Source organism: Balaenoptera musculus, chromosome X (genome assembly GCF_009873245.2).
Source record: "Balaenoptera musculus isolate JJ_BM4_2016_0621 chromosome X, mBalMus1.pri.v3, whole genome shotgun sequence".
Taxonomy (NCBI): domain Eukaryota; kingdom Metazoa; phylum Chordata; class Mammalia; order Artiodactyla; family Balaenopteridae; genus Balaenoptera; species Balaenoptera musculus.
This window is the reverse complement of record NC_045806.1, coordinates 38,227,876-38,254,936: the sequence shown is the minus strand read 5'-3', so window position 1 is coordinate 38,254,936 and position 27,061 is coordinate 38,227,876. Positions and strand designations below refer to the sequence as shown.

General features: G+C 41.1%; 1 protein-coding gene across 1 annotated transcript in view; it reads left to right on the top strand.

Annotated features, from left to right (window-relative positions):
- MAOB (monoamine oxidase B) overlaps nucleotides 1–25,464 on the top strand; it is a 111,697-nt gene extending 86,233 nt beyond the window's left edge. Inside the window, exons 6-15 of the mRNA XM_036839709.1 lie at nucleotides 2,608–2,749; nucleotides 3,985–4,134; nucleotides 5,133–5,292; nucleotides 11,107–11,203; nucleotides 12,237–12,290; nucleotides 14,969–15,026; nucleotides 17,555–17,652; nucleotides 22,693–22,804; nucleotides 23,370–23,432; nucleotides 24,469–25,464. Of these exons, the coding sequence (XP_036695604.1) occupies nucleotides 2,608–2,749; nucleotides 3,985–4,134; nucleotides 5,133–5,292; nucleotides 11,107–11,203; nucleotides 12,237–12,290; nucleotides 14,969–15,026; nucleotides 17,555–17,652; nucleotides 22,693–22,804; nucleotides 23,370–23,432; nucleotides 24,469–24,621 (1,087 nt within the window). The 3' untranslated portion in view covers nucleotides 24,622–25,464. The remainder of the gene's footprint in view (nucleotides 1–2,607; nucleotides 2,750–3,984; nucleotides 4,135–5,132; nucleotides 5,293–11,106; nucleotides 11,204–12,236; nucleotides 12,291–14,968; nucleotides 15,027–17,554; nucleotides 17,653–22,692; nucleotides 22,805–23,369; nucleotides 23,433–24,468) is intronic.
- The last annotated feature ends 1,597 nt before the right edge of the window (nucleotides 25,465–27,061 follow it).

Here is a 27,061-nt window from a genome sequence, read left to right as displayed (position 1 = left end):
TCTTTTAAAGAGTCAACAGGGCAAGGAACACGAAAATATTATTGCACTAGCTTCCTTGGCCTTCCATCCCTCAGATATTTTTCTTCTCATTTCTTTTCTCAGTAAAGCTCTTAGAGTAAATCAAATAAAGGATTAGGAATGGCCTGGCCCTCCAGAGACAAATTACTTTTAGATCTCCCTTGATTTCAAACCAGGGTTATTTCTTTCTCACCAAACTGGCAACAGTAACAACTAGAATCACAGCTCTATTTTTATATTTAATATCGGTTATCTAGCTAGGGCACCATTAGGTTTTAGTTATTTATGACTCCCTTATACCATCCGAATTCACCTATACAATAAAGAGCAAAGAAAACGGGACATCAGGAAGCAGCAAAGGATGTTTTCACTTTGAAGTAATATTTTAAACCAATCTTTGGATATTTGTTTTAGATAGAAGCCAAAAATTGCCTCTGCAAAGAAAGCATGAGTCAGCAATTTCCATCCCTTCAGTTATCACGAGGAATCTTGCAAAACTAACTTGAAGTCACTTCAACATATATATTACACTATTTGCAGGCTTAATGATGGGGACTGTCACAAAAGTGCTACCAGGTGATTATGGTTGCACACATTGTCACAAGTAACTGGTATGTGTGTTAGGTGTGATTCTACAAACTTCCAGAGTCAAGGTACACTAGGGTAGAGAGGTGTCCCTTGGTCAATATTTGTTCCTTCAAGGTTGTCAACTGACTAATTTTAAAGCATTTTGAGGTATTAAAAGCATGAAGTTTGAATCAGGTATGATGTGGTTTGCACTTGTACCATTTAGTGAGCTGTGCACTACATATTATTAACTTTCCTGAGACTCAGTGTTTGGGTTTGTGAACTGGGGAAAAATAATGACTGTCATTTTTGTGACAAATCGATAAGACAATGGGTTTTAAAAACCATGGAGTGTGAAAGAGTTCAATAAATGGAAGACAGTATTATTTATTCCACCCATTGTCAGCACTACCAGGTGGAAAATTCTGCCTCAGGTATAACCAGATTAACAACATGCAAACTTTATGTCAAAGTCAAAAGCGGGATTGGTCCTAATTAAAGATATCCCAGAGTACACATTACTACTGGTGAATTTTAGGATCTGTTAGATTTCACTGAGCTGTTGGAATTGCAGGAGATCATTCACCTTCTGGTGTGGCTCCAGATAGGACATAACCTCTCATCATTTACCTGCCAACCTCAAGCAAAAGTTTGTCTATCTATACTCTATTAATCACTTTTTCCCCTCATCCATTCTTTGAGCTGGTCTTCCATTAGACAGTAAAATAACTGACTAGATAACTGTGACTAATTCTGTACTTGGTACAGCACCTAGCATATCCTTTGAGCATTATGGATCATTTAAAAATAATGTTTAGGGAGTTTCCTGGTGGCCTAGTGGTTAGGATTCCAGGCTTTCACTGCCGTGGCCCGGGTTTAATCCGGTTGGGGAACTGAGATCCCGCAAGCTGTGTGGCATGGCCAAAATAAAGAAAGAAAGAAAAGAAAAGTAATGTTTGATTGACATTTCTCATCAACCATGTATTCATTCAGTCATCTAACAAGTAATTTATTAAGTGCTTACTATGTGCCAGTCACTATTTTATTAAAGAGGACATGATGGTGAGCAAGAAAGTTAAGATCCCTGTTTCACTGATTGATATTCTAGTGGGGGAGACAGCAATAAAAAATAATAAACCAATAATTAAGATAATTTAAGACAGTGAAAATAGTTTTAAAGCTACCACACTATGGTAAAATGATAGAGAATGCCAGGGTGCTGGGAATATAGAAGCTGGTGCTCATTTTTATAGACGTATAAGAGTTCATCTTTCTGAGGGGACATTAGAATAAGTAGAGAAGGTACAGGATGAGATAGGAAAGGTAAGCATGGGCTGGATCACTTAGGACTTTGGAGGCCATGGTAAAAGATCTGAATCTTATTCTGGTTTTGATAGGATGCCACTGGAAAGTTTTAAGCGAGGGAATGACATGACTTGATTTACACTATAGAAAGAGCACCACGGAGGGGAGGGCAATAAAAAGCTTTTGGCTTCAAGTGTGGTAAATAGATATTCAGTGAGGACAAGTGGAACGAGAGAGACCAGTCTGGAGGAAATAATTCTAATCATCCCGGCAAGAGATGATGCCAATTTGGTGGTAATGAAGGTGGAGTGATGTGGTGAGAGACAACAGGACTTCCTGATGGATTGGATGGTGGGAGAGTGATGGAAAGAGAGAAATTAAGGTTGATTTCTGGAGTGTTGGCCTTAGCAAGTGGGTGAATGGTGATGCCTTTTACTGAGATGGGGATGCCTAGGAGAGTAGCAAGTGATGACAGCATAGCATATGGAATACACGCTGATTCTGAGCTAGGTCTTTTGATTAAGGGGAAAATATGTCTCCTATTCCCCAAATCTCTGATGTCATGTTTTATAATATTAGATTCTAGTGACAATTTTCTGCAACTTGCTAAATTGTGCTCCACTTAGCCAAGTAAGTTTACTGCTTGAATAATTTCCAGAGACTGAAGAAGATGCTCCCCTGCATTTGCCAGCTTTGCTCTTGTTTCTTCCTGAGCAGGTCTTCGAAGCAGCTTGCTACTCTCTTTGTGAACCTGTGTGTCACCGCAGAGACCCATGAGGTCTCCGCTCTCTGGTTCCTGTGGTATGTGAAGCAGTGTGGGGGCAGTGCCAGGATCATGTCAACAACCAATGGAGGGCAGGTACCCATTCATACCCTGACCGTTCAAACAGAAAACCACCACTGCCTAAATGAAAGATTGGCATCATCCTTCAATCATGAAAGGTTGGAGCAGGAGGCAGGCTTGTGGCTTTTAGAGCTTAATCATAGCAGCTCAAAGTGACTTTGGAAAGGGACAGTCTGTTGTTAGGTACCCAGTGTGACAACCCAGTGGCCAATGTCATTTTAAAATTAGGCTTGTCTCCTTTTTTATGTACTTTTGCAACTTTCCATTTGGATATACATCCGATGATTATTTGATAAGTTTGTAAGAGACCAGCTGATGAACATAACTTGAGTACTTCTTGGAAAGCTGAACAAAAAAAGTCAGAAACGTATTTTCAGTTTAAAACACACGCACCACATGGAATTCATTCATTCATTCATTCATTCAGTGCCTATTTCCTGAGCCCCAGCCTTGTATAATGCGCTATGCTGGGCACAGTAGGAAATGGATTAGAGTTCTTAGATAATCTCCTCGACAGTCATTTTCCTTTCCTTCCCTTCCTCTTCCTGCCCACTCCTCCGCCTCATCACCCTCTTTCTTCTCCTTCTCCCCCTCCCTTCTCTTATCCCCTCCTCCGTGACCTTCTTCCTAGACCTATTTGAAATAGTCTTTTTAAAAATTAACTGAACTGAAAATTTAGGAGAAGACAGTCAGCGCAACTGTGTGCGCAATCACGCAGAACATTTGGAAGCTTTTGCAGGTGGGTGCAGTGAGGTGAAATGGCCTCAGCGGCCACAGAAACAGCAGGTACCTGACCCAGGGTGAGACAGACAGACTGCAACAGGGAGTAAGCTGGCCTGGGGATGGGTGGGCCAGCAAGATTCTGAGACTGAGTAACAAGGAGACAGGAAACAGGCCTAGGTGTGCTCAGGCAAGTGGTGGCCCAGCAACTCAACCAAAGGATGCAGGTAGGACACAGGGCAGGGGTCTCGGCCAAGCAGGTGGGACATGGGAGTCAGGCTGAGGATGTCCAGCTGAGTTTGGAGCCTGGGAGGCCATCAGAACATAGCCTGGAAGGCTCGAAAACCTGTAATTTTGTTGAAAGCCAGCAATCATTGGTTAGAAAACAATGGTGAAAGACACTACCCGCAACGGCCGCGTGAAATTGTATACCTCACACAGTAAAGATATGTGAGGAAAACTAGCAACTTAGCAATTTATATCCATTCCTATATTTCCTACCCACCTCTTGGGTCCTTTTTTCTTTCCAGGAGAGGAAATTTGTGGGTGGATCTGGTCAAGTGAGTGAGCGGATAATGGACCTCCTTGGGGACCGAGTGAAGCTGGAGAGGCCTGTGATCCACGTTGACCAGACAGGAGAAAACGTCCTTGTGGAGACCCTAAACCACGAGGTGTACGAGGTAACCAAGAGCCTTAAACCAGGGAGAAGAGACCAGAGTCCCATAGATAACCAGAGCTTAAATGAAGCCGAGAATATTCTAGACTTCGTAGACAATGCCTTTGCCAAAAGTGAAAAAGCTACCTCTATCTGAAAGAAAGGAGAACAGAACCATAATATTTGGGGGTGAGGGGGGAGATTTACAAAACACGTTATTATCAACCCTCTGTATTGGGCTCCTACATAATTAGAAAATCAAAGAAAATATTTATTTGATAAATATCAAGTGCCTCGTATGTGCCAGGCATTATTCTAGGAGTTGGGAACATAGCGGTGAACAAAACAGATAAAATTGTCTGCCTTCATGTGGCTTACATTCTAGTAAAGGAGAAAAGTTGTAATCAGGTATATAGTTAAAATATAGACTATGCCAAATAGTAATGAGTACTGTGGAAAAAACCAAGCAGGGAAGGGGGAGAGGGTGTGCCAGAAGGTGAGGTGGGACAATTGGTCATGCAATTTTCAATAAGGTCATCAAGGAAGACCTCACTCAGAAGGTGATGTTTGAGCACAGAACCCAAGGAGATGAGGGATTGAGCCAGGTGGCTCTCTGGGGAATAGTTTTTCAGGTAGACTGAAACAGCCAGTGCAAAGGCCCTGAGGTAAGAGCAAGCCTGGCATGTTGAAGAAACAGCAAGGTAGTCAAAATGGTGGAATTAAGAGGATTGAGGGGAAGAGTAACAGAAGGTGAGATCAGAGATGTGACAGGGGTTCCTTTCATATATGACCTTGAAAGTGACTGTAAGGAACTTAGCTTTGACTCCAAGCGTGATGGGAAGTCATTGGAGGTTTTGAGCGAGGGAACAACGAGAGCTCATTTTGATTCTAACAAGTTTGATTCTTCTAGTTTCTCTTTTAAGGAGAGATTGAGTGGGGTACGAGGGGAAATGAGGGAGAAACATTAGAAAAAGAGCAAAAACAACCCACCAGCAATGTTTAACCACGCCGTTTTTCTTCCAGGCTAAGTATGTGGTTAGCGCTATTCCTCCTGTTCTGGGCATGAAGATTCATTTCAATCCCCCTCTGCCAATGATGAGAAACCAGCTGATCACTCGTGTGCCTTTGGGTTCAGTCATCAAGTGCATAGTTTATTATAAAGAGCCCTTCTGGAGGAATAAGGGTGAGTACTTTTCTTTGCTTAAAAGGTCCAAGAAACTTGGTGCAAAGTCAGCATTTGTGTGTAACTGTTTTTCTTAGAATTCGGACGTAAAACGTTCATGCAGTTTCTAAGGTCAGTTCCATCGAGTAAAGTACATTGGCACACACTCATGCAATTAAGTTTCCTTAGAATATGATCAACTCTTTTCATAATTCAGTATAAAGTTTACTAATCCTTTCACAAAATCTTGTGAAAATAGGTTATTAACATTTTCTGCTACAGGTTTTTAAAGTATGAGTTTATAGAGCCATTCACAACGGTGGGGATTCTGAAAATTTCCAGGCAATTTCTCACTAGTGTCAAGATTCTACTATATGAAATTAAATTCATTTATGCATTCATATATATTCAATAAGTGTGTGGCTCTACTGGATAGAACATTACAGGGATGCCCACTAAAGTACTAGATTCTGCAACGATGGAAATGTTCCAGAGCGGCTCTGTCCAGGACAGCAGCCACTAGCCACGTGTGTGGGTATCAAACACTTGAAATGTAGCTAGTGAGACTGAGGACCTGAATTTTTCAATTTTATTTCATTTTAATTGCTTTAAAGTCAAATATAAAAAGCCACACATGGCTATTTCATTTTAATAGCTTTAAATTCCAATGTAAAAAAGCCACGCATGGCTACTGTATTGGACAGCACAATGCTAGAGTCTTATCACATCGACTCTCATCACAGCTCCTTTTCTTCCAAGAGGACTCCACGTAAGAACCCTCAGTACCTGGGACTGAGGGCAAAGGGAAGGATGGACTGAAATGAGGAGCTAGATTGCAGAAGGGAGAGGAAGGATGTGCTGGAGGCAAAGGGGGAAAAGTTTCATATTCTTACCTTAGGGCGGTTCTTCCTGTATCTACCCCTTTCCACCACATTGCAGCCTCCTGATTCTCCCCTTTTGCAGGAAATTCTGTTTAGGACTATTATTGGATTGGTGCATCAGTTGAACAAGTAATCTATCTTTCACAAAGGACGGTGCAGTGACCCACCATGGAGAGCTTGCTGGTGCTAAGCTGCTTCCTCTCGTGGTCCAGGCCACGCGTTTTAGACAGCTGGTTGCTGGCAGTGGATAAGGTTTAGGACTGTGGAACGGAGATTTTTTTTCCTCTTAATGACTCAGAATGCCTTTATTTATGGAGAGAATCTCTAGCTTTCCATTCCTGTCTGCAGACCTTTATCTTAGGTCTGCAGTGTGCCAGGCAAGTTCATTGTTAGGTACTAGTATCAAAAAGAAAACCCAAGATGCAAACTATTATATATAGAATGAGTAAACAACAAGGTCCTACTGTATAGCACAGGGAACTATATTCAGTATTCCGTGACAGACCATAATGGAAAAGAATATGAAAAAGAATAGATATATATGTATAACTGAATCACTGTGCTGTATGGCAGAAATTAACCCAGCATTGTAAATCAACTACACTTCAATAAAATAAATTAAAAAAAAAAAAGAAAACCCAAGTTCTTCATCCTCAAGAAGAGGCTGGGTCTGACTCGGTCCTTATTGGTAATGAGCCTTGAGTTACACTTTAAAAAATGACTGTAGACATGAGAGCCTCTTCAAAGCATTTTCAGTTTCTTTTGAGAAATGTGTTTCCTCAGCCAACCACTACTGAGCACCTATTGTACGACAGGCGCTGTGCTAGGCATTGGGAATTCAAAGGCATGTTTCCTTGCCCAGAAAATCCAGACTTGGGAGGAAGCCAGTCTTGTAAACTGATAATTGCATTACAATGTATTGAGTTCACTGTTGGTGTTACCTAGCCTATTATAGAAACACAGGGGAGGGCTCCAAGACTCACATCCAATATCATTCCTGTTAACGTCGATAAGCAATTCAATAACAATGTTTTGAAGGATTCTATAAGGGAATGAAATCTGAGGAAGTTAACTCTTGTAAGAAGGTCTTTGCTTTCCGTCAGACTTTCAACGCCATCCCTAAAGGCACTGTGATTAATGAGTAATACAAAAGCACAGGGAATATGAGGTAACCAGATTCAAAGGGGGTGATTTTTGCAGCCCCAAACAGCCTAGCACAGTGACTGGCACATATGAGGCACTCAGCAATCAATCAATCGGTCAAGATTACTGTTTGTTTGTTTTATAAGTGCAGCGTGGTTTGGACTATTAAAGACAAGGTAACTTTTTGCCTTGTGATACAGGTAGCCCTAGCCAGTTCTTGCTGGCTTGTAGAATGATTGTCCCAGGAAATGCTTTCCAGTTTCTTAAGTGTGTAATATCTTTGTGAGTTTACAAGGAGGGGCCCCCTCTTCTTTGCTGGTCTCCCACCAAATCATCCTAAGCTCAGCCTCCCTCACCGTCAGCACCCTGCCCTCCCGGGGTCCCTGCAGGGGCGGGGGGTGCATCACAGCCACCTTAGCTTTGCCTCCCATCCCCACTTACCTGGAGAGAGCAGGCTCTTGCCAAAGCCTTATATCTTTCAGTATCCCTCGCTTTTGCTCATCTGCACCATTTCTATTTTCCCTTAAATCTAAATGATTTCAACTGAAGTTTAAAATAACAGAAGCAGTACCTGCTTTTAAAAAAAAAATTACAGAAGTGAACTTATTCACGATAAAACTTTCAAAAAATAAAAGTGTATGAAAAATGTCCCTCTCCAATTGCCCCTCCCCTTAGGGAACCACTGTTAAAAATGTAAGTTGTTTATCCTTAGAGATTTATTGTAGGCACAGGTAATATTTTCAATATATTGTACCTATATATTGAAATGTATATATACTTTAAATGTATATTAAAGAATATGCATAACATTTATATGCAAATATAATTTTAAATAAATGTTATATACTTTCCCCAAACCATTTTTTTAAAAAAACATAATACACATTATACTGAAATTTGCTCTTTCCTATTAATGGTATGCCACAGACATTTCTCCACATCAGTGCATTTAAATCTACCTCATTTAAACAGCTGAATAAACAGGATTTCATTGTATGGCTCTATCAAAATGTACCCGATAGGTATGCTGATGATAGGCATTTCGATTGCTTCCAAGTTTTTGCTATTATACGCTATGCTACAATAAACAGCTTCCTTCATATTGCTCTGAAGATTTGAATAGGAGCATTTCCTTTTGATAAATTTGTAAAAGTGCAGTTACGAAGTCAATTGACTTGGGTAGACCAGCTAATAATATTTTTAACTTTCTGCCAATCAGTAGGGGAAAATGTCCCATTTATCTATAATTTGTAAGTTTCATCATTAATAAGGCTTCAGGGCTGTGTGAAATCATTTTGTAGATTATCTATTTATCCTGTGCTTATTAATTTTTTTCTGTATGTGTTGCAAATATTTTCTCCCAGTGTACCAGTTTTTAAAAATTTTTTTATGATGGTTTCATTCTCCTATGAAATATATCTACGTTCGGCTTTTCTGGACCAACAATTCTTTTCCACTGATTTTTGTCACTGGGTTCCAAATATTTTTTATAGCCCTATATATAAAAAATTAAACATCAGCTACCACTGAATATATTTATTCCTAAATTATGTACATGGACCACTGGAAAAAAGTGTATTGTTTTTATTATAAAATATACAAGAGTAGTCATTTTTGAAAACCTGGAATTGAAAAATAAGAATTTCTAATATCTTTCTCCACTATCCAGATGTGCAATCTAGGTGTGCACACCCCACTTAGGAGAACACAGATTTATATTCTCTAATCCTTTGGCAGCACTGTACTATCTTAATCCCCGTGGCTTTATAATATGTTTGATATCTGGTAGGATATTCTCTCTTCATTATTTTTCCTGTAATTTTGTCCTTGGTAAATGTCAGTTATTCTTCCAGATGAATGTGATGGTCTTTTCAGAACTCCTCCTTCCACACTTCACACTCAAAAAGCTTCTCCTGAATTATTTTATTCTGAATAGTCCTCTTTGTTACCTCCCATAGGTACAATATCTTCTCTTTTCTCCTTGAGAGTGCTACTTGCCACTTTGGGGGAAATTTCTTCTACTCTTTGTCTTTTTTTCCTGAGAGTTCCTTTTTGTTTGTTAGTTTGTTTCTGCTTTTGTCTTTGCTTCTTTTGTTAAAGAATTTTTTTCAATGTCTAGATGTCCTTGAATGGCCCTTCCTTTTTAAGAGTGAGGCTGAACCAAGCTAACTGGAAGTCCCATGTGCATGGGCAGAGCTCCTGAGCTTTCTACCTACAAATGATAGAACTGCTACTGATGCCACATGGTTTGTTCTGGCATGAACAGGACTCTTCCCTCTGCCCCCTTGTTCCTTCACTTCTGCCCAGTGCACATGCATGGTGCAGAGGCCAACTTTGTGCTGTGAAGGACGTGTCCAAGGAGCCCCTCCACCCAGAAAGCAGGGCCTCCACCCCAGCCAGCCTGGTGTTCTGCATGATCCCTCTGTCCGGTCCAGCAGAACCCCAAGTGACCCGTGTGCCCTTGCTCTTTTCTCTTATCACATCCTGTCCTCTTTCTTGTCTTCTTATAACAAGGTGATTCCTTAACTATTTCTGTTGTATTCTTAAATCTTCTTAAATTCTTTGACAAACTTTAAGCATTTCTCCTCCCCCTATTTCAGTTTTTCTCAATGTTTTTCTTAGCCCCAGTACACCTGAGGGGCATGCAAGTCCCTCTCAATCCAGTGGCTGACTAGGACATTGATTCTCATGGATGCAAAGTGGGGAGAGTCGTGGGGAGAGAGAGAGAGAGAAGCAAGTGCAGGTCAAAAAGCCTACAGGTGTGTCTGCTCCCACACAGGTCGGGACAGTGCATACCCTCCAAGTTATTTCTCTGTTCTTTTTTCCAAATTTTGAAACCCACTCATTGGATTTTCTATACAACGTTAGTTCCCAGGTCTTCCACCATAATTTTGTTCGAACAACCTCAATTTGCAAGTAAATGATGGGGCAGGAGGAGTGGTACACTGTAGTAGGATCTTATTATAACATTTCAGATTCTGCCCTGACATTTTCACCATTGCTCTGTTGTATTCTTTTGTTGAAATTACATATATTTTGTTCAGGAGGGGAACGAGAGAAGCACTTTTGTGCAGAATGAGCTGAAATTGTTTTCCAAGTTGTTCCGGAGGTCCTGTTTGCAATGAGGGTTTGGGACTCTGTGCGTTTTATTTTATTATTATTTTTTCGATATCCAGCAAAGATATCTTTTTTCTTTTTATTTATTTATTTTTATTGGAGTATAGTTGCTTTACAATGGTGTGTTAGTTTCTGCTGTACAACAAAGTGAATCAGCTATGTGTATACATACATCCCCTCCCTTTTAAGGAGGAGGGTGGAAAAGTGGAGGGACTCTGTGCATCTTAGTCATCTGTGTCCTCTCTGCCCTGTCTCTAGATAATCAAGAACTAGTTAGCATTGAATAAGTGGCTCCTCGTAAAAGGTGAATGTTCAGTCCCTTCTCTTTTACAGCAATAGACTAGCGTTTCTTTAACACATCTTTGGTTTTATCTGATTTCCTGTGAAAGAGGAAAGAGGGGCACATGTATTAATAGCAAGGAAAACAAGATTTCATTAAATGTTGGCCTGGATTAATTCATAATGTCACGTTGCTTCTTTGCAGAGAGGGGCTTACCGTTTGAGTTTTTCACCAAATGTTGGCTCCTTAGCCTTCCTTTTGACATCAGCTTGGTTTGACTTTGTATATTTAGGGTATAATATCTTATTTTCAGCCTTTGGGCTTCTCAAGTTGAAAAATGTGTGCTTCATTGTAACTGCTAAGGGTAGCTTGATAGGGTGATGAATGCCTTTTTCCATTTTGCTCTTCTCCAAGATTACTGTGGAAGCATGATTATCGAAGGAGAGGAAGCTCCAGTTGCCTACACGTTGGATGATACCAAACCTGATGGCAGCTATGCCGCCATAATAGGGTAAGGCATGCTTATGGTGGTGTGATGATCTCCCATGTTGACAACGTATTCCTATACTGTTAATAAATGTGCCCCAAACTTTGTTCAATAATTTTTTTCCCAACGTCACTCTTCTCCAAATTCAGCAGTAGGAAAAATCTTATTGCTTTTTAAAAAATAATGTCTCCGAACAAATTAATATTTAGAAAGGAATTAGAATACCAATAACATTTGAAAATTTGTTATACTAGTTTTCTGCTTCATGTTTAACACTGGGGGTTGATATATTCTGGGAACCTATCTTTTGTGAAAACATGATAGGAAGATTTGACTTAGGGTGTTTCACTAAGAGGGCTTCTTGTGGAGGCTGTGTAGGCATCCATGGTATTTACATGGGATGCTGAGATTTTCCAGGTGCCACTAGAGAGGAGCCAAGACCAGCCCAGTTCTCAGCTTGGCAGGGAAGAGCAGCACAGATGGGGGTGTCATGGGTGGTGGTTACCTGGAGCAGCCAAAATTGAGATGGGTCTTAGGATCTGTATGAGTTTATTTCAGAGAGCCAAGGGTCAAAACAGGGAGATCAAAGCTAGTTGGTAAGTTGAAGGCAATCGTAGGGCTAGAAATGGAGGCGGATTCTAAAAGGCTGGGCACTAGGGAGATACCATCTTGAAGACAGAACCAAAGAGAAAGTGCTGGATGAAAATGGAAAGTCTCAGACACATCTTAGATAGACCTTTGAGACCCAGGGCATATTCCTATTGAACATCAGCCTTGCAGGGGGAGATGGGTCAGTCATGGTATTATCCCAGGCAAAAATTATGGCCAGTCATCTGTTTTGAGTCTCTTGAATCCCTAAAACTAGAAGGTGCCTTTTAGTGTCAGGAATGTAACTGGGAAATAGTTAAAACATGAAACATAAAATTATATAGTGTATGATTTGTTTCTTTTGGTTCACTTTTAACTTGTACACTAGGCACATGTGTAGCTATAGAAATGAGGCCAGGATGAAAGCAGCCGTTGATTTCCCCTCCTTTTTCTTGTTTGTATGTTTTAGATTTATTCTTGCCCACAAAGCCAGAAAACTGACCCGTCTTACCAAAGAGGAAAGGTAGGGGGAAAAAAGTACCTCTTCTTTCTTCCCTCCCTCTCTCTCCCTCCCTCACTCCTCCCTTATTTCGTCTGCCCCTCTCTCCCTTCATGCCCCCCTCTGTACTCCATCTCCCTTTCTTTCCTCCTTCTTTTCTTCTTTCTACCCACTTTCAACTTTGCTTAACTTTTAAACTTAAAGACTGCTTAATACTATGTGTATTCCCAACACAACATGTCTGTTATGTTCATTATGAGGGTCTTGTATAAAGGCACAATGCTGATAACTGAAGAACCAAGCATTCGAAATAATATTTATTGAGTTTATCGTACATAAGATACCATGCAAGGAGCTATGGAGGATACAAAAATGGATATAGCCCAGGAGCTGAAATTTTACTTGGGGAGGAGATAACCAGGTAGACAAATGACCGCATTGCAGGGCAGTCTGCAGTATATCCTGCATGAATGATGCATAACTATTACAGATTATAGGTACAGAAGGACTAGTTTCTCTGGAGGTGGCAATTTCTTTCAGCGATTAGTATTCACCACTACCAATTATTTATTCCCACACCACCACTGATAACATATTTACCAACTAAGAGCCCCTGAATTACGTTATGGCACATTCCTAACCCTCACAACCCTGCACCCTCCCCCCCACCGTTAGCATGCTGCTTTATGACTATCGCCATCACTGTGCTTGGCCAGGGCTATGGAAGTCTGACTGACCCACTCACTAAAAAAATGTCCCCACTAGAATATTAACATCCACGAAGGTAGGAAGTTTTGTCTGGTGGGTTCACTGCTGGATCTCCAGTGCCTAGAACAGTGCCTGGGACAGATCTTTTCCCAATTTGTCTTTTGATCATATTTATGGCTTATCCATTTTATACTATAATAAAAGTTTAACTTTTTATAAAGTTAGGTTGATCAGTTTTTAAAATCATTGCTTCCAAATGGTCTATCATGCATAGAAAAGACTTTCCCATTCCAAGGTTATGTTTTAAATTACCCATTTTCCATTACTTTTCTGGTTTCATCTATTATGTGTAAATCTTTGATCCTTCTGAAATATATTTTGGTGTAAGAAGTCACATAGGAGTCCAACTTTGTTTCTTTCATGGGTAGCCATTTGTCCCAGTGCCATTTTATTGAATAATCTTTTTGTCATGGGTTTAGAATACCCACCTTTATGATTCTAAATTCCCTTATGTATTTGATTCTATTCCTGAATTTAATTTTCTTTACTCTGTCTGACTGTTCCTCTGCTTGTGCCAAACTAGTCCATTTACGTAAAAACAAATTAGAAAGAAACAAAGAAGGAAAAAAATGAGAGAGAGAGAGAGAGATGGTGGAGGGGGAGAAAGAAGGAAGGAGGGATGGAAGAGAGGGAAGAAGGGCGGGGAAATTAGGCATTTTCATATACTTTTGTTTGTAGAAAGAGCTCCTGGGTTTAAAATAATAATAGGGATTTCCCTGGTGGTGCAGTGGTTAAGAATCCGCCTGCCAAAGCAGGGGGCACGGGTTTGAGTCCTGGTCCGGGAAGATCCCACATGCCGCGGAGCAACTAAGCCCGTGAGCCACAACTACTGAAGCCCGCGCGCCGCAACTACTGAAGCACGCGCGCCGCAACTACTGAAGCCCGCGCGCCTAGAGCTCGTGCTCTGCAACAAGAGAAGCCACCGCAATGAGAAGCCTGCGCACAGCAACAAAGACCCAATGCAGCCAAAAGTAAATAAATAATTTTAAAAAAATACACTTTAAAAAAAAATAAAAAATAATAATAATAATAATACTTTTGAAATCATTGGCCTAACTCTAAATCACCTGTAAGATCCCCTTTAACAATACTATTCTATAAAAATCAGAATGGAAATAAGTCTAATCTCATACCTTAACTGACTAATTACAACTTTTGGCTTACATCCAATTCCCCCATAAGACTAAATTTCTTAAGAGCTACCATTTATTGAGCATTTATTACGTATGTACCAGTTATTGAGCTGGGAACTTTATATGCTCTATATCAGTGGTTCTCAAACATAATCACCTGGAAGGTTTGTGAAAACACAGTTGCCACCACTGCTGTTTCTGAGTTAGAAGGTCTGGGATGAGGTCTGAGAATTTGCATTTCTAACAAGTTCCCGGGTGATGCAGCCGCTGTTGCTGGTCCTGAGACCACATTGTTTTACCATCATTAGTGAAAAAAATCAGGTGAGTTTGTTGATAAAACTAAAGGTCAGAGAGTTTAAGTAACCTGCTCAAGACCTCATAGCATGGAAGAGGCAGAAGCAGAATTCGAAGCTTTTCCTGCTCCACTTTGCCCATTTCCTCTTAGTGGGATGGGGAGAGAAAGGAAGGTGAGCAAGAATCATGTCTCAGTCCTCCCAGAATCTCCAGTGCTTAGGAAATTGACAGCAGGTACACAATGTTTTCTTGAATGAATGAACAAATTGCTGTGTGCCCCCAGTGATGCAGGCAATGCGTCACTTCCTTTTCTTTAAAACCATTTGTGACCTCACAGATTTAAGATATTGGAACTAGAACAAGGTGCCTTGTTTTGAAAAAATTGAAATGAAATGTCAAGTGGAAGCAATAGCTCAGAATCTTTTTGAATGATGGGAATCATAGGTACATCTTTGACTTTTTCTGCCTTCTTCATTTTCACTTATTTTTCCCCCTCTCTTCCCATAGGTTGAAGAAACTTTGTGACCTCTATGCAAAAGTTCTGGGCTCACAAGAAGCTTTGCACGTAAGGCTTCCCAACACTTCCCTAAGGGAGAGAGATCTTGCTTTGTTGTCAGGGGGCTAGCAGGGATGGGCTTGTGCAAGTAGGGCTCTAGAGCTCATGTTTTCCCTGATCTATTCTCAGAGGAGTCTGCACCAGAGTTGGTAAACTTATGAGTTGTCCCAGAGAGTATGGGCCCTGGCTGTGCTAGTGGCAGCTTAGGGACCCTGCAACACTGATGTGTTTTAGGTGGTGCTACCCTTGTCCCTGAGTTCAGAGCTCTTCCTGTAGCAGGGAAGACATGCTGATTGGCTCAAGGTGAGCCCTGTCAGCTGAGTTTCCTAGACATCTTGGCAGGTAGCCTGAGGAAGCTGTGATCTTCAAATTCAAAGTACTTCCCTTCCCCACTGGGTGGTTAAAGGTGGGATGGGATGAGTAGGGAGGCAGTGCGGTAGGGGCATTTGGTGAGAGTCAAAGGGCCCAAAGTGCCCATAACCAGTAGCCATAACGACCTCCTTCATCAATATTTAAAACAATGAACCGACATTCTCATTCCATTAACCAGACTGCTGGGTTTTAATGTTTTGACACGGATTACATCACCTTTTGAAAGCTATTATTAAATCCAGTTATCCGTGCAGCACTTGAAGACAATGGAAAAGGATGTCCAAATGAGCAGTTAAAGCATGAGAAAAATCTAATAAAGGGGCTAAGAATATTTAACTTGTTAAGCCTCTTAAATCCAAATCTCTGCAGTGCACGCCATGACCTAGTTGAACAGCTACATGGCTTCATCTTATCCCCCAAACACTTACTTTGCTCAGCTTTGCAGTGGCTTGCTTCCTCCTAGTCAAGTTGTTGTGGCTTTTGAATTTGTCATTTTTGTTCATCCTTTTAAAGCAAGAGTTACTTGTTACAGGTGAAACACATGCTCTTGAAGGTTTGGGGGATTCCTCCTCAGTAAATGAACAAGAATGATGAATTGATTGGTTTGGAGAGAAGCATAATAATAATGAAGAATGTGTTTTGTTTCATTTTTTGCTTTCATATACCATTTAACAAGTTTAAATATAAGCATAGCCTCTGGGCACAAGCGTCATATGAGTGAGGTAGCAAGACCCAAAGTATATACACATTAAAAATTAATCCTACCACAGCTGCTAAAATTGACTGGTCTTTCTGTTTAAATATTCAGTTCAAGATATTTCTCCCTGGTAGATACTCGAACTTTTTTGAAGTTACGTTCTGAGACACCCTCAGGCTGAGGCAGTGCAGAACTGAGGATTCTCCGACAACCTGTCCAGGGAACCCCAGTGGGAGGGGAAAGCAATTGTGCTCAAGTTCCCAAAAAGTTGATCATTTTTAATATGGGAAAGTCTCTTTTCCTAAGAAGAATGTGGATGATTAATTGCTGGTGATAAAAATGAGTTGGTCCTGGGAATTCCTGGCCGTCCAGTGGTTAGGACTCCGAGCTCTCACTGCTGAGGGACCAATCCCTGGTAGGGGAACTAAGATCCCACAAGCCACAAGGCATGGCCAAAAAAAGAAAAAGAAAAAAACGAGTTGGTCCTGCTGTTGTTTGCTCTTGGCATAGAGATGGGCACTTGCTTTGGTGTTTGTCCTGGGAGCAAGGAAAGGTGAAAGATGAAATCCGATCGGCTGGCTGGAGACAACCAGAGAAGGATGCCCGCGAGATGGTTGTTACCCTCAGATGCAGAGAGGGAAGAGGGCCGGGCCTGAGGCATCAGAGCAACTTACACCCCTCAGACAGGGCCTCGTGCTTTGTAGATAGGATTCGTTACAAATGACTATCCGAAGTCCCATGTGTGACTGCAAATTTTTAAAACAAAACATCTTTTCCAAATCTATCTTTATGCTCACATTTTTCTCTTAAGACTTGCCATGTTGATTTATCTTTTCAAAATAGTACCTAATGATAACACTTATGTTTAGCTATTGTAATAAAGAGCTTGAACTTTGCAAAATCTCAGCTAATGTTTTGCCTGTTCATGGCAAAAACATATTTTTCAGACCGATAGTTGCCTGCATCACCATCAACAGAAGTGCCTACGTCCCATGAAAACATTAATTCGTCTGTTCTAGCTTCTCTTAACAAAGTTGACTTGCATGAAGAACATGAATCTGGTCATTCTTTTTCCTTAACAGGCATGCTTTTCTACTTTTTTCATCCTCCTTACTCCAGTAAGCATAAATCCCTTTTTAAACTTGTCTTGAAACCATTAGGCACTAAAAACTTCTTAATACGTAAGGCCAATTTAAACATAGAGCTAGACAATTGCAGCTTATGAACAGTACCTGGGACATGAATGAATCAAGTGAGAAAACTTTCTAAGTCAGAATTTCTTAGAAGTCTATTACCAAGGACATTTACCTGCCCAAAGTCCTATCTCTAAAAACATCGGCATAATAAGGCTCTATTTCAGACAATTACTGATTCTCCAATATGAAGTCTACTGGACTGTGTTTGATTGATTCGAGACTAGATTGCTTCCTTTGAGTCTCCTTTGAGTTTTTGTCACTCTGCCTTGCAGCCGGTGCACTATGAAGAGAAGAACTGGTGCGAGGAGCAGTACTCCGGGGGCTGCTACACGACCTACTTCCCCCCTGGGATCATGACTCAATATGGAAGGTAGAGTAAAAGTGGGCTCAGTTCTAACTGAAATTCCCTGAATCTGAGTCCATAACTCTAAGAAGGTTCGTGTAGCTCTTCTCCCCTGTTCCTTGTAAATGCTGAAAAAAAAATCCCCAAATCCCCAATTTCCTTTGGATCTTGTGAATCTCACTAATGAAGTCATTATAATTCTGCATCGTGGTGGTGCCCTTGACTCTTAATTCCTCTGAAGGAGCAATCCCAATCAATAGAACCAAAGAAGGTGGCAGCATAAGAACAGGAATTTAGATAGAGGGTTCACTTATATTGTCAGAAGAAGTGTCTTTATAGTGAGTTTAGGGCTCGGTGGAACTTCCTCAATGGGCACTGTATAAGTGCCAACATGGGTACAGCATTATAAAAGCAAATCGTGTTCTAGACTGGGGGTAAAGGGACTTGGGTTCCACCCCCTGATTCTACCAATAACCAACTTTCTCATCCTGGACAGGTCACTTCTCCTCTCTGGACCTCACTTTCCTTAGCAGGTGTATGAGAAAGCACAAGATGGCATACAGTAGACAAGAATCAGTATGTTAATAAGAGCATAAGTTATTTTTAACATCTTCATTGAGATATAATTCACATACCGTACAATTCACCCATTCGAAGTGCATAATTCAATGGTTTCTAGCATTTACAGTGTTGTGCAGCCAAGTATGACTCATTGGTGTTTAGTTCATTGTATTTGATGACAACAACAAGGTATGAATTAATAATGTAGTAGTAATTATTATGACCATGAAAGTAATACTAAACGAAGCAATCATTTAATGCCAAGAGCTCAATCTAAACAAAATAGGAAATGTAGAGTAATGAGTAAGGCTGAGTATGCAACAAAAAAAGGGTGTTAGTAAATGTAAATGGCTAATCAATCTGTTTGTGAAAACCAGTCAAAGAAGGATTAAAACCTGCTTGTGAGAGGATACATAATGGCTTTGGTGATCACTTTCCTCATCTTCCTGAAGATGGCAAAATACCATCTATGAGATCATTCAGAGGGTGCCACCTGATTAGCTACTGGTCATTAAGTTAATTTTTGGATATGCTGATTGTAGAATATGTCAATAGTAATTGTTTCAGTCAGCACTTATTGGCCAAGTGCCAACTATTTGCCAAGCACTCTGCTGAAAACTTCAATATATAGGCAGACCTCGAAGATATTGTGAGTTCGGTTCCAGACTACTGCGATAAAGCGAGTCACACAAAATTATTTTCTTTTTGGTTGCCCAGTGCGTATAAAAGTTATGTTTACATTATACTGTAGTCTATTGAGTGTGCAAGAGCATTATGTCTAAAAAAATGTACATATCTTAATTAAAAAATACTTTGTTGCTAAGAAATGCTAACCATCATCTGACAAGGCAGGGTTGCCACAAACCTTCAATTCGTGAAAAAAAAATGCAATATTTGCGAAGCACAATAAAGCAAAGCACAACAAAACAAAGTTTGCCTGTACCAAGATAAGCCCTCCCTGCTGTAAAGGAGCTGACGGTGTTAGGGGGTAGGGTAGGGATGGGGAGAGGAGAGAATATCAAACATTGACTCAAACATACTATGGTAAGTACTCTAAGAATAGAGGGGCATGAAAATGCCATGGGGACCCGGGGAGGGATGGGCTAGCCTTACCTAGAGAAAGCTGAGAAGGCTTCATAATACACATACCACCTGAGAATTGTAGAAGGCAGAGAAAGGCTACTGGGGAATGTATTCTAGGCAGACGGAACCATATGAGCAAACGCTTCCTACAGGAATCTAACAAGTTCTTGGAATGTCTGGGGAAAAGTTACACGGCTGGGCCCTATGGGTGATTTTGAGGATAGAATAGAGAGTAAGAAAGGCAGATAGGATCCTTTGCTTCATAAAACACATTTAGGAATACAAAACTTAACCTCTCAACAGAGAAAGACCATCAGTTTTGTGATGTGATTAGATTTCTGACCACGGGGTAGCTAGTTTCATGCTCAATCCCATAAGGAGTGTCAGGAAAACGCCTTTGGAGCCATGGGGTCAGTGGGGGGCAGGGCGGGGGGGGAAGGGCACTCACCTGCACTAGCCTGACTCTGACCACATGAAAGAAGCAAGATAAACCCCATCATATCAGGCATTTGTGATGACATGGCAGCACCCTCCTTCATCTTTATTCCTTCTCGGGGCCATGTTTCAGGCTTCATGTGACTAGCTTCAATTTGTAGGGTAGAAACTGAGGCAGAGCATATCTTAGTGACGTACCTCTGAATCCAAGCAAGGACAACTGGCCCGCAGGGATTCCCTTGACCTTTCAGGTCCATGACGTTTGGGATACTGCAAGGAATTTTATCTTCATGGCCTAGAAAGTACACAGTAAATGTTCTGCTTCCAAATGGAAGACAGAGGACAGTATTGACAGTACAACTCTAGTAAAAAAATAAACTCACATTTCTTAAGATTTTTTACTTTAAGAAATGAGTGTTTATTTCTTAGACAAATATTGGGTTGGATTTTTCTGTAAGATGTTATGAAAACCCGAATGAACTTTTTGGCCAACCCAATACTTTAGTGATTAAGTGGTAAAACACATAAGGAAATATTTTACTCCACCCAGCCACAAGAAGTATACATGGAAATATCCTATAGTGTCTATTCCCTCACCTGCACGAGAAACGGCAGGGATTTTTCTTCCCCAGTTTTGGGGCTTTCTTTTTCCCCAAAGGAAGAAGATTTCCACATGACAAGTGGAGGGAAGATATCTTTGCCTGTTTGAAATAAATTCTTGGTTTTCACATTTTTACATTCCAGTAGTCAGCATGATTAATTCTCTAAGCCTTTATTCTCTCTTCTAATATTTAATTCTAGGATTTGGCCAGGCCTCCCAGAGGTTTCCAATTTGGGTTCCGTCTGTTTGAAAACAGTGATTCACCTGGTGAAAGCAGCACTGTTTAATGAGCATGGAAAAAGCAAAATTACCTTCTCTTGCCGAGAACCCTTCCTGAATACGCTTAGGCTGTCCAGCCCATGCTGGCTATGAATAATTCCAGATTATGCTATGTATTATTATCGGCATTCTGGTATTCTCTAGTATCTTCTATTCTCCTCCCCTTTTTTTGCTTGATGGCAACAATAAGGGTAGGTGAAGGAAAACCCACCAATTCAAGCCAACTCATTTGGTTTTCTGTAAAAGGCCCAGTGGTATACAGTGTTGACTAAGACAGAGCCTGGATGTTAGCTCTGGACATCCACATCCATTATCTGGAATATAATGGAAACCTGGAATAGGATGAATAATGACATGTTGATGGCGCTTCCCTTATGGTATTTTTGTCAGGGTAACAACAAACGGCCCCTCGTAGAAACTAAGTGCTGTGACACTCTGTCCTTTTGTGTAGCATATGGGCACTCTTTGTTAACTAGTGATGATGATGATACACTAGGAAAATTATATAGCATAAAGACAGAGACTTTGACATCTGGTCGACCTAGTTCAAATCCTAGCTCTGCAATTTTCTAGCAAGTGGGTCTTGGCAAGTCAGCACACATTTCTCTAAGCCTCAGTTTCCTCATGTGTAAAATGGGATAATGGATAATTGTAGCTATGCCATGGAGTTCTTTAAAAAGATTTAAAAAATAATTCAATAGAGGGAGGATGTATAACCAAGTGGTTAAGACTGTGGGCTCTGGAGTCAGATGACCTGGATTCAAATACCGGCTCTGCTACTTACTAGCTATGACCTAGAGTAAATTACTTTGTCTTTGTTGCTGGTTAGATTCCCCAGCAAAGCAGACTCTGAAGCAAAGATGAGCATATAGGATATGTACTAGGGAGAGCCTAGGCATCAACATCTGTGGAAGGGAGAGGAAGGAAGCAGGAGTGGGCAGACAGAGAAGTTGGGTTTCTCCCAGTGAAGTTCCAGTGAAGACCTCAGCTGACCCTTCAGGGAGCTCTAGGACTAAGATGGCCCTTCAGAAATGTCCCAAGTTGGGGCGAGGGGTCAGGTTTTTATAGCCCTGTGATGATCAGTCACTGGATGCAATTGCTGCTGGAAGGAGGCATGACCTTGAACCAGGCAATTTTCTTTAGTGGAGGCAATTGCCAAAGAGGGCTGACATCAGAAGGCCATCTTCCTGCAGCACTTCCAGCACCTGGGAATAAGTCCTTCATGTTTTTTTGTTTTTACTGTATGATTCCATTTATATAAAATACTCGAAAATGCAAACTAATCTATAGAGACAGAAAGCAGATCAGTGGTTGACTGGGGAGGGGGGCCTGGAATGGGCCAAGAGCAGGGAGGAACAGCAAGGTCCTTCATTTTTGAAGGGAGGTCTAGGCAGGGCACCACAGTGTCCACCACATCCTCTGTACCTCCATATTCTCACCTGCAAAATGGGGGTTATAATCGTACTGACCTCATATGGTTGTGGTAAAGATTACTGCACTTAGAAGAGTGTTTGGCGCCCCCCCCCCCAAATGTTAACTGTTATAATTTAATGCAGTGAAACTCTTCACACTGGTAGAGCTAAGTGCTCAAGGAATGGTGGTTTTGGAGCCATAGTCGTACTCACAGATTTGTTAAATGTTACTAATAGAAAAGGTTTTAAAAATTATTGGATCATGCCCCTTAGGAGATGGGGAAGCCAGAGCTCAGTGAGAGGAAGTGATTTGCCAAGTTCATTGGTGGAACGACCAGGTGGGAAACTGGGGGCACGTGTCCCCTCGCTCAAAGTTGGTGAACCAGCTATCCATGACCGGGCATATACAGTCCCTCACTTTACATATGTGAAGCAAATACTTATTTTACCTCCATTGATGTCAGTCCCTTTACCTGTAAGCTCTTGGTGCAGGAGTGAACTTTGGCTTTTATTCCATTTTGTCTGTGACAAAGATCGTGTAAGAACTGGAGGAACTCATGAACATTATTCCAAAATTGCCAATGGACTTCCTGACATTTAGAGTCTGAGGAAACGGACCAGCCTTGGTCTTTGTGGGAAGGCTCTCCTCTGGCTCTCTGAGACTGACCACTTTTATCTCTTTGCTTTGCTTTCAAGGGTTCTACGCCAGCCCGTGGGCAGGATTTACTTCGCAGGCACGGAGACTGCTACACACTGGAGTGGTTACATGGAGGGGGCTGTGGAGGCCGGGGAGAGAGCAGCCCGAGAGGTAAGGCCTGGGGTCACGGGCTGTGGGGAAGGAAGCAACTCATGGGCCTGACAAACAGGTTAAATATGTCTGAGATCCTGGGAGCCAATTCCCCATGAACCCCCATCTGAAGGACAATGAAACACCTTTTTAACAGTAGTCTCAGGTGAAATGAACACCTTAACCCAAAAGTAACAATGAGTCCAAGGTAAAAAGAGTCCATGGGGCAAAAGATCACCATGGCTATACTTGAGAGATAACCTAGGTCTAATATTATAGAACCAAACATGTTTACACTAGGATTCAGAATTCATTTATATATTTTCCGACAGTTTCTCTGATCTCATCCCTATTAAGGCGTGTTCACGGCTATTAAAATGTATGGTGAGTCTAATGGTTGGACCTTCTTATGCTACAGATGGAAGACCTTTTGGATCTTTTCAAAGGTTCAGTGGACTACACTGGCTTTTGCCCTCGTGTTTTTAATGGATATCCCAAAAGACATTGTTAGTCCTTTATTTAAAGAGCAGATTAGGAGAAAGATGGTGTCATTTTTGTTATTCACCAAGATGCGCTTTCTTTTCAGATCCTGCATGCCATGGGAAAGATCCCAGAGGATGAAATCTGGCAGCCCGAACCAGAGTCTGTGGTAGGTTATATTTTATATCATGAATTTCAATCTCTTTCCTCTAAAAATAATTACTTGCGAATAGAACACACTTGTATATATTCACAGACCTTCCCCTAAGTGATTCAACCCATGAATGTTTAAAGAGATGCCACGGGTTAGGGCAGAGGTGAGGGATTTAGAAGAACTTTGATAAATTTGCAGCTGCCACATGCCTTGCAGATTATTAGGAAAAAATTAATTATTTTTTGGTCGGATGAGATATTACTCAGAGAGTTCTGGACTTATTAAGAACTCAATAAATGTCTGTTGAATAAATCTCTAACCTGGTGATCGGGGGGAGGAAATGAAAGGAAGATATGTCAGTATCCCCTGTCTGGGGACAAAGGAGTGGAATGAAATGGAGCAGATTTAGGTTAAAAATGCATTTTCAATATACCTATCATTTTGTAATAAAACCCCAGGAAATTTTCCTGCCTGGAAGGAAGTACACACATCATAGAGGACAAGGGTCCAAAGGGTCAAAGTTATTCGTCTGTCAAGTGTAAGGTTAAAAACAGTAGCCTGGCCACTCCAAAGTCATTCTCTTAGTGCTTCTGTCAGAGATGGGATTGAGGACTGAGTGGACCACAGATGCATCCACTCAGCAAATATTTATTGTGCACCTGCTTTGCATCAGCCGCTGGGATAATGGTACAGCAGCGCTTTCAGAGCTCAGCATGTGGTGGGGAGAACAGAAGATAACAAAAAAGCCCACGTGCCATGAAGATGACACGCTGAGAATGTAAAAAGAGGGGGTCATCTTAGTTTGGGGACACTGGAAAGGCTCCCGAAGGAAGTGAGGTATAAACTGAGACTTGAAGTTAGTGGTCAGAATTAGTTAAGTAAAGGGCCCGGTGGGGAACGGGGAATGAATGTTCTGAGCAAAGGGAATGTGGTGTTTCATGGCCTAGAGGTTGGCAAGTGTGAGTCACGTTCGGAGAACTGGAAGAAATACAGACTTTCTGGAGCAAAGTGCGTAAGCCCTGTACTGACACCAAATATTCTCTGAACCCAGGATGTCCCTGCGAAGCCCATTACCACCACCTTCTTGGAGAGACATTTGCCCTCCGTGCCCGGCCTGCTGAGGCTGATTGGATTGACCACCATCTTGTCAGCAACTGCTCTTGGCTACCTGGCCCACAAAAGGGGGCTACTTGTGCGGGTCTAAAGAGAGGGCATCTGTAAGCACACCCTCTTCTGCTTCTATTTGGTGTGTGGGTTTGGGGAAGGAGTTGTAACAAAGTTCCATGAAGACACAAAGAATGTAGAGTGAAGTGGGGAGCATGACGATAAGTCAGACTTCCGACCACAGGAAAACAATATCTCTTTCTCCATTTTGATCCCTGTGTATTGTCTAGTACCTAGCTTAGCACTCTGTCTCACCCATTTCCAAGTTCACTGATCTCAGAATCTTTACAGTAGTTAAACAGGCTTGTTAAAGGTCCTTGCTATCCTACAGTATACATTGCCCAGGCACAAAAAACTAGCTTTTTCCTACCTCTGTGGCTTTGTGCTTGTCCTTCCTCTTACCTGTAAGGTCCACATCTTCCAAGATCTGTGCATTTGTCCTTAGAATCCTGTATTGTTACAGCTGGAAGAACTTAGACACCACCTTGTCCTTACTTGCTATTTTAGAGTTGAGCAAACTGAAGCCAAGAGAGGTGGGACTTCATTGCCCAAGGTCCACAATAAGCCACTGATATTTTGTTGACTAGAACACAGGTCCATTGCTTTATCCCATTTCCCAGGATGAATTTCCCAATCACCCTCTCTACTCCCTGCCATGGTCGCTGATTGTGTCCCCTTGTGTGGGTTTACTCTGTACTAAGTTGTTTTGTGCTGCTCAGTATATTTCCTTAAGTCTTACTGTCTTGGGCCATGTGTCTTCAGCTCATTTTAATTTTTTTGAGGGTAGAAGTCTTGTCTTTTCTTCCTCTTGTATCCTCCCTTGTATCTGGATATGAAGGTTAGTACACATTTGGGTAATTAAAAATAAAGTTGATTGACCAGACGTCTGTTGCCTTTTCTTTTTGGGTAATGACTTTCAAGGGTTTTGACAAATCAAATCAAGATCCAGTATTAGGTATATAATTGTGGCTTAAAAGCATTGAGTCAAAATTTCCTTGAAGCTCAGATGATGCATGCATTTGGATTGTGTGATCCATCACGGGTGGTGTCTATGTGAGCACTTGGTAAATGATTTATAATGATATCATAAGGATGCTAAAAGACACAGCTCCTTGCTTTCACCCCCTCCGCCCCCGAAAAAAGGCTGTCAAAATAATTGACATATTAATAAGTAAGATGCTTTAACTATGAAGACAATTATAATATTTCAGTTGACCTTTCATATTCCTTATCAGTGCAAAGCTTTTTACTAGGTACACTCATTAATTTAAAACCATAGTTCCACAGTCCATTAAATCCTATTTGAACTACTTTTTAAATGAGATCATCATTTCAAAGTATTCATACCTCTCAACTCCCAAGATCAGTTTTTATCAGGATATATATATATTTTTTAACATCTTTATTGGAGTATAATTGCTTTACATTGTTATGTTAGTTTCTGCTTTATAACAAAGTGAATCAGCTATACATATACATATATCCCCATATCTCTTCCCTCTTGCATCTCCCTCCCTCCCACCCTCCCTATCCCACCCCTCTAGGTGGTCACAAAGCACCGAGCTGATCTCCCTGTGCTATGTGGCTGCTTCCCACTAGCTATCTATTTTCCGTTTGGTAGTATATATAATCCATGCCATTCTCTCACTTCGTCCCAGCTTACCCTTCCCCCTCCCTGTGTCCTCAAGTCCATTCTCTACGTCTGCGTCTTTATTCCTGTTCTGCCCCTAGGTTCATCAGAACCTTTTTTTTTTTTTTAGATTCCATATATATGTGTTAGCCTATGGTATTTGTTTTTCTCTTTCTGACTTACTTCACTCTGTATGACAGTCTCTAGGTCCATCCACCTCACTACAAATAACTCAGTTTCATTTCTTTTTATGGCTGAGTAATATTCCATTGTATATATGTGCCACATCTTCTTTATCAGGATATATTTTAAATCCATAAATGACCATTCTCACATGCTCCTTTAGAAAATGAAGGTTGTTTTTCTTAGCATAAATGAAATTTAAGAAATCTCCCAGGATTAATCAATAATAGTATAGTTTCCAATTTTTACAGTGACATTTAGCTTCGTGAATTTGTAGGAACTTTAGAGACTAAATGAGGAGATTAAAGAACCCACTAAGACTTCTGTAATCATTTTGGTTTGGGGATCTGTCTAGAAATATAATGTATTTGGCCTAGGAGCGTCTTCTTGAGAATGCTCCCCTCGGAAACAGCCCCGCCCACCCTGAGAGTCGTCATACTACTAACTCCAGCACATACATTAAGAAAGAGTCAAATAAGGAATTACCTTCTCCAGGAATCTCCTGGACCATTCATCCTCCAGCTGGGCCAGTGGAGAATGCTCAGTGTTCTCCCAGTGTTACATGCCTAGACCTCTTGTCTTGCACTTACCCTATGATATTGCAATTGCGCCATCTTGTTAAATTACGTGATTTGAGGTGCCAAGTTACATTCGATATTAGTTACCA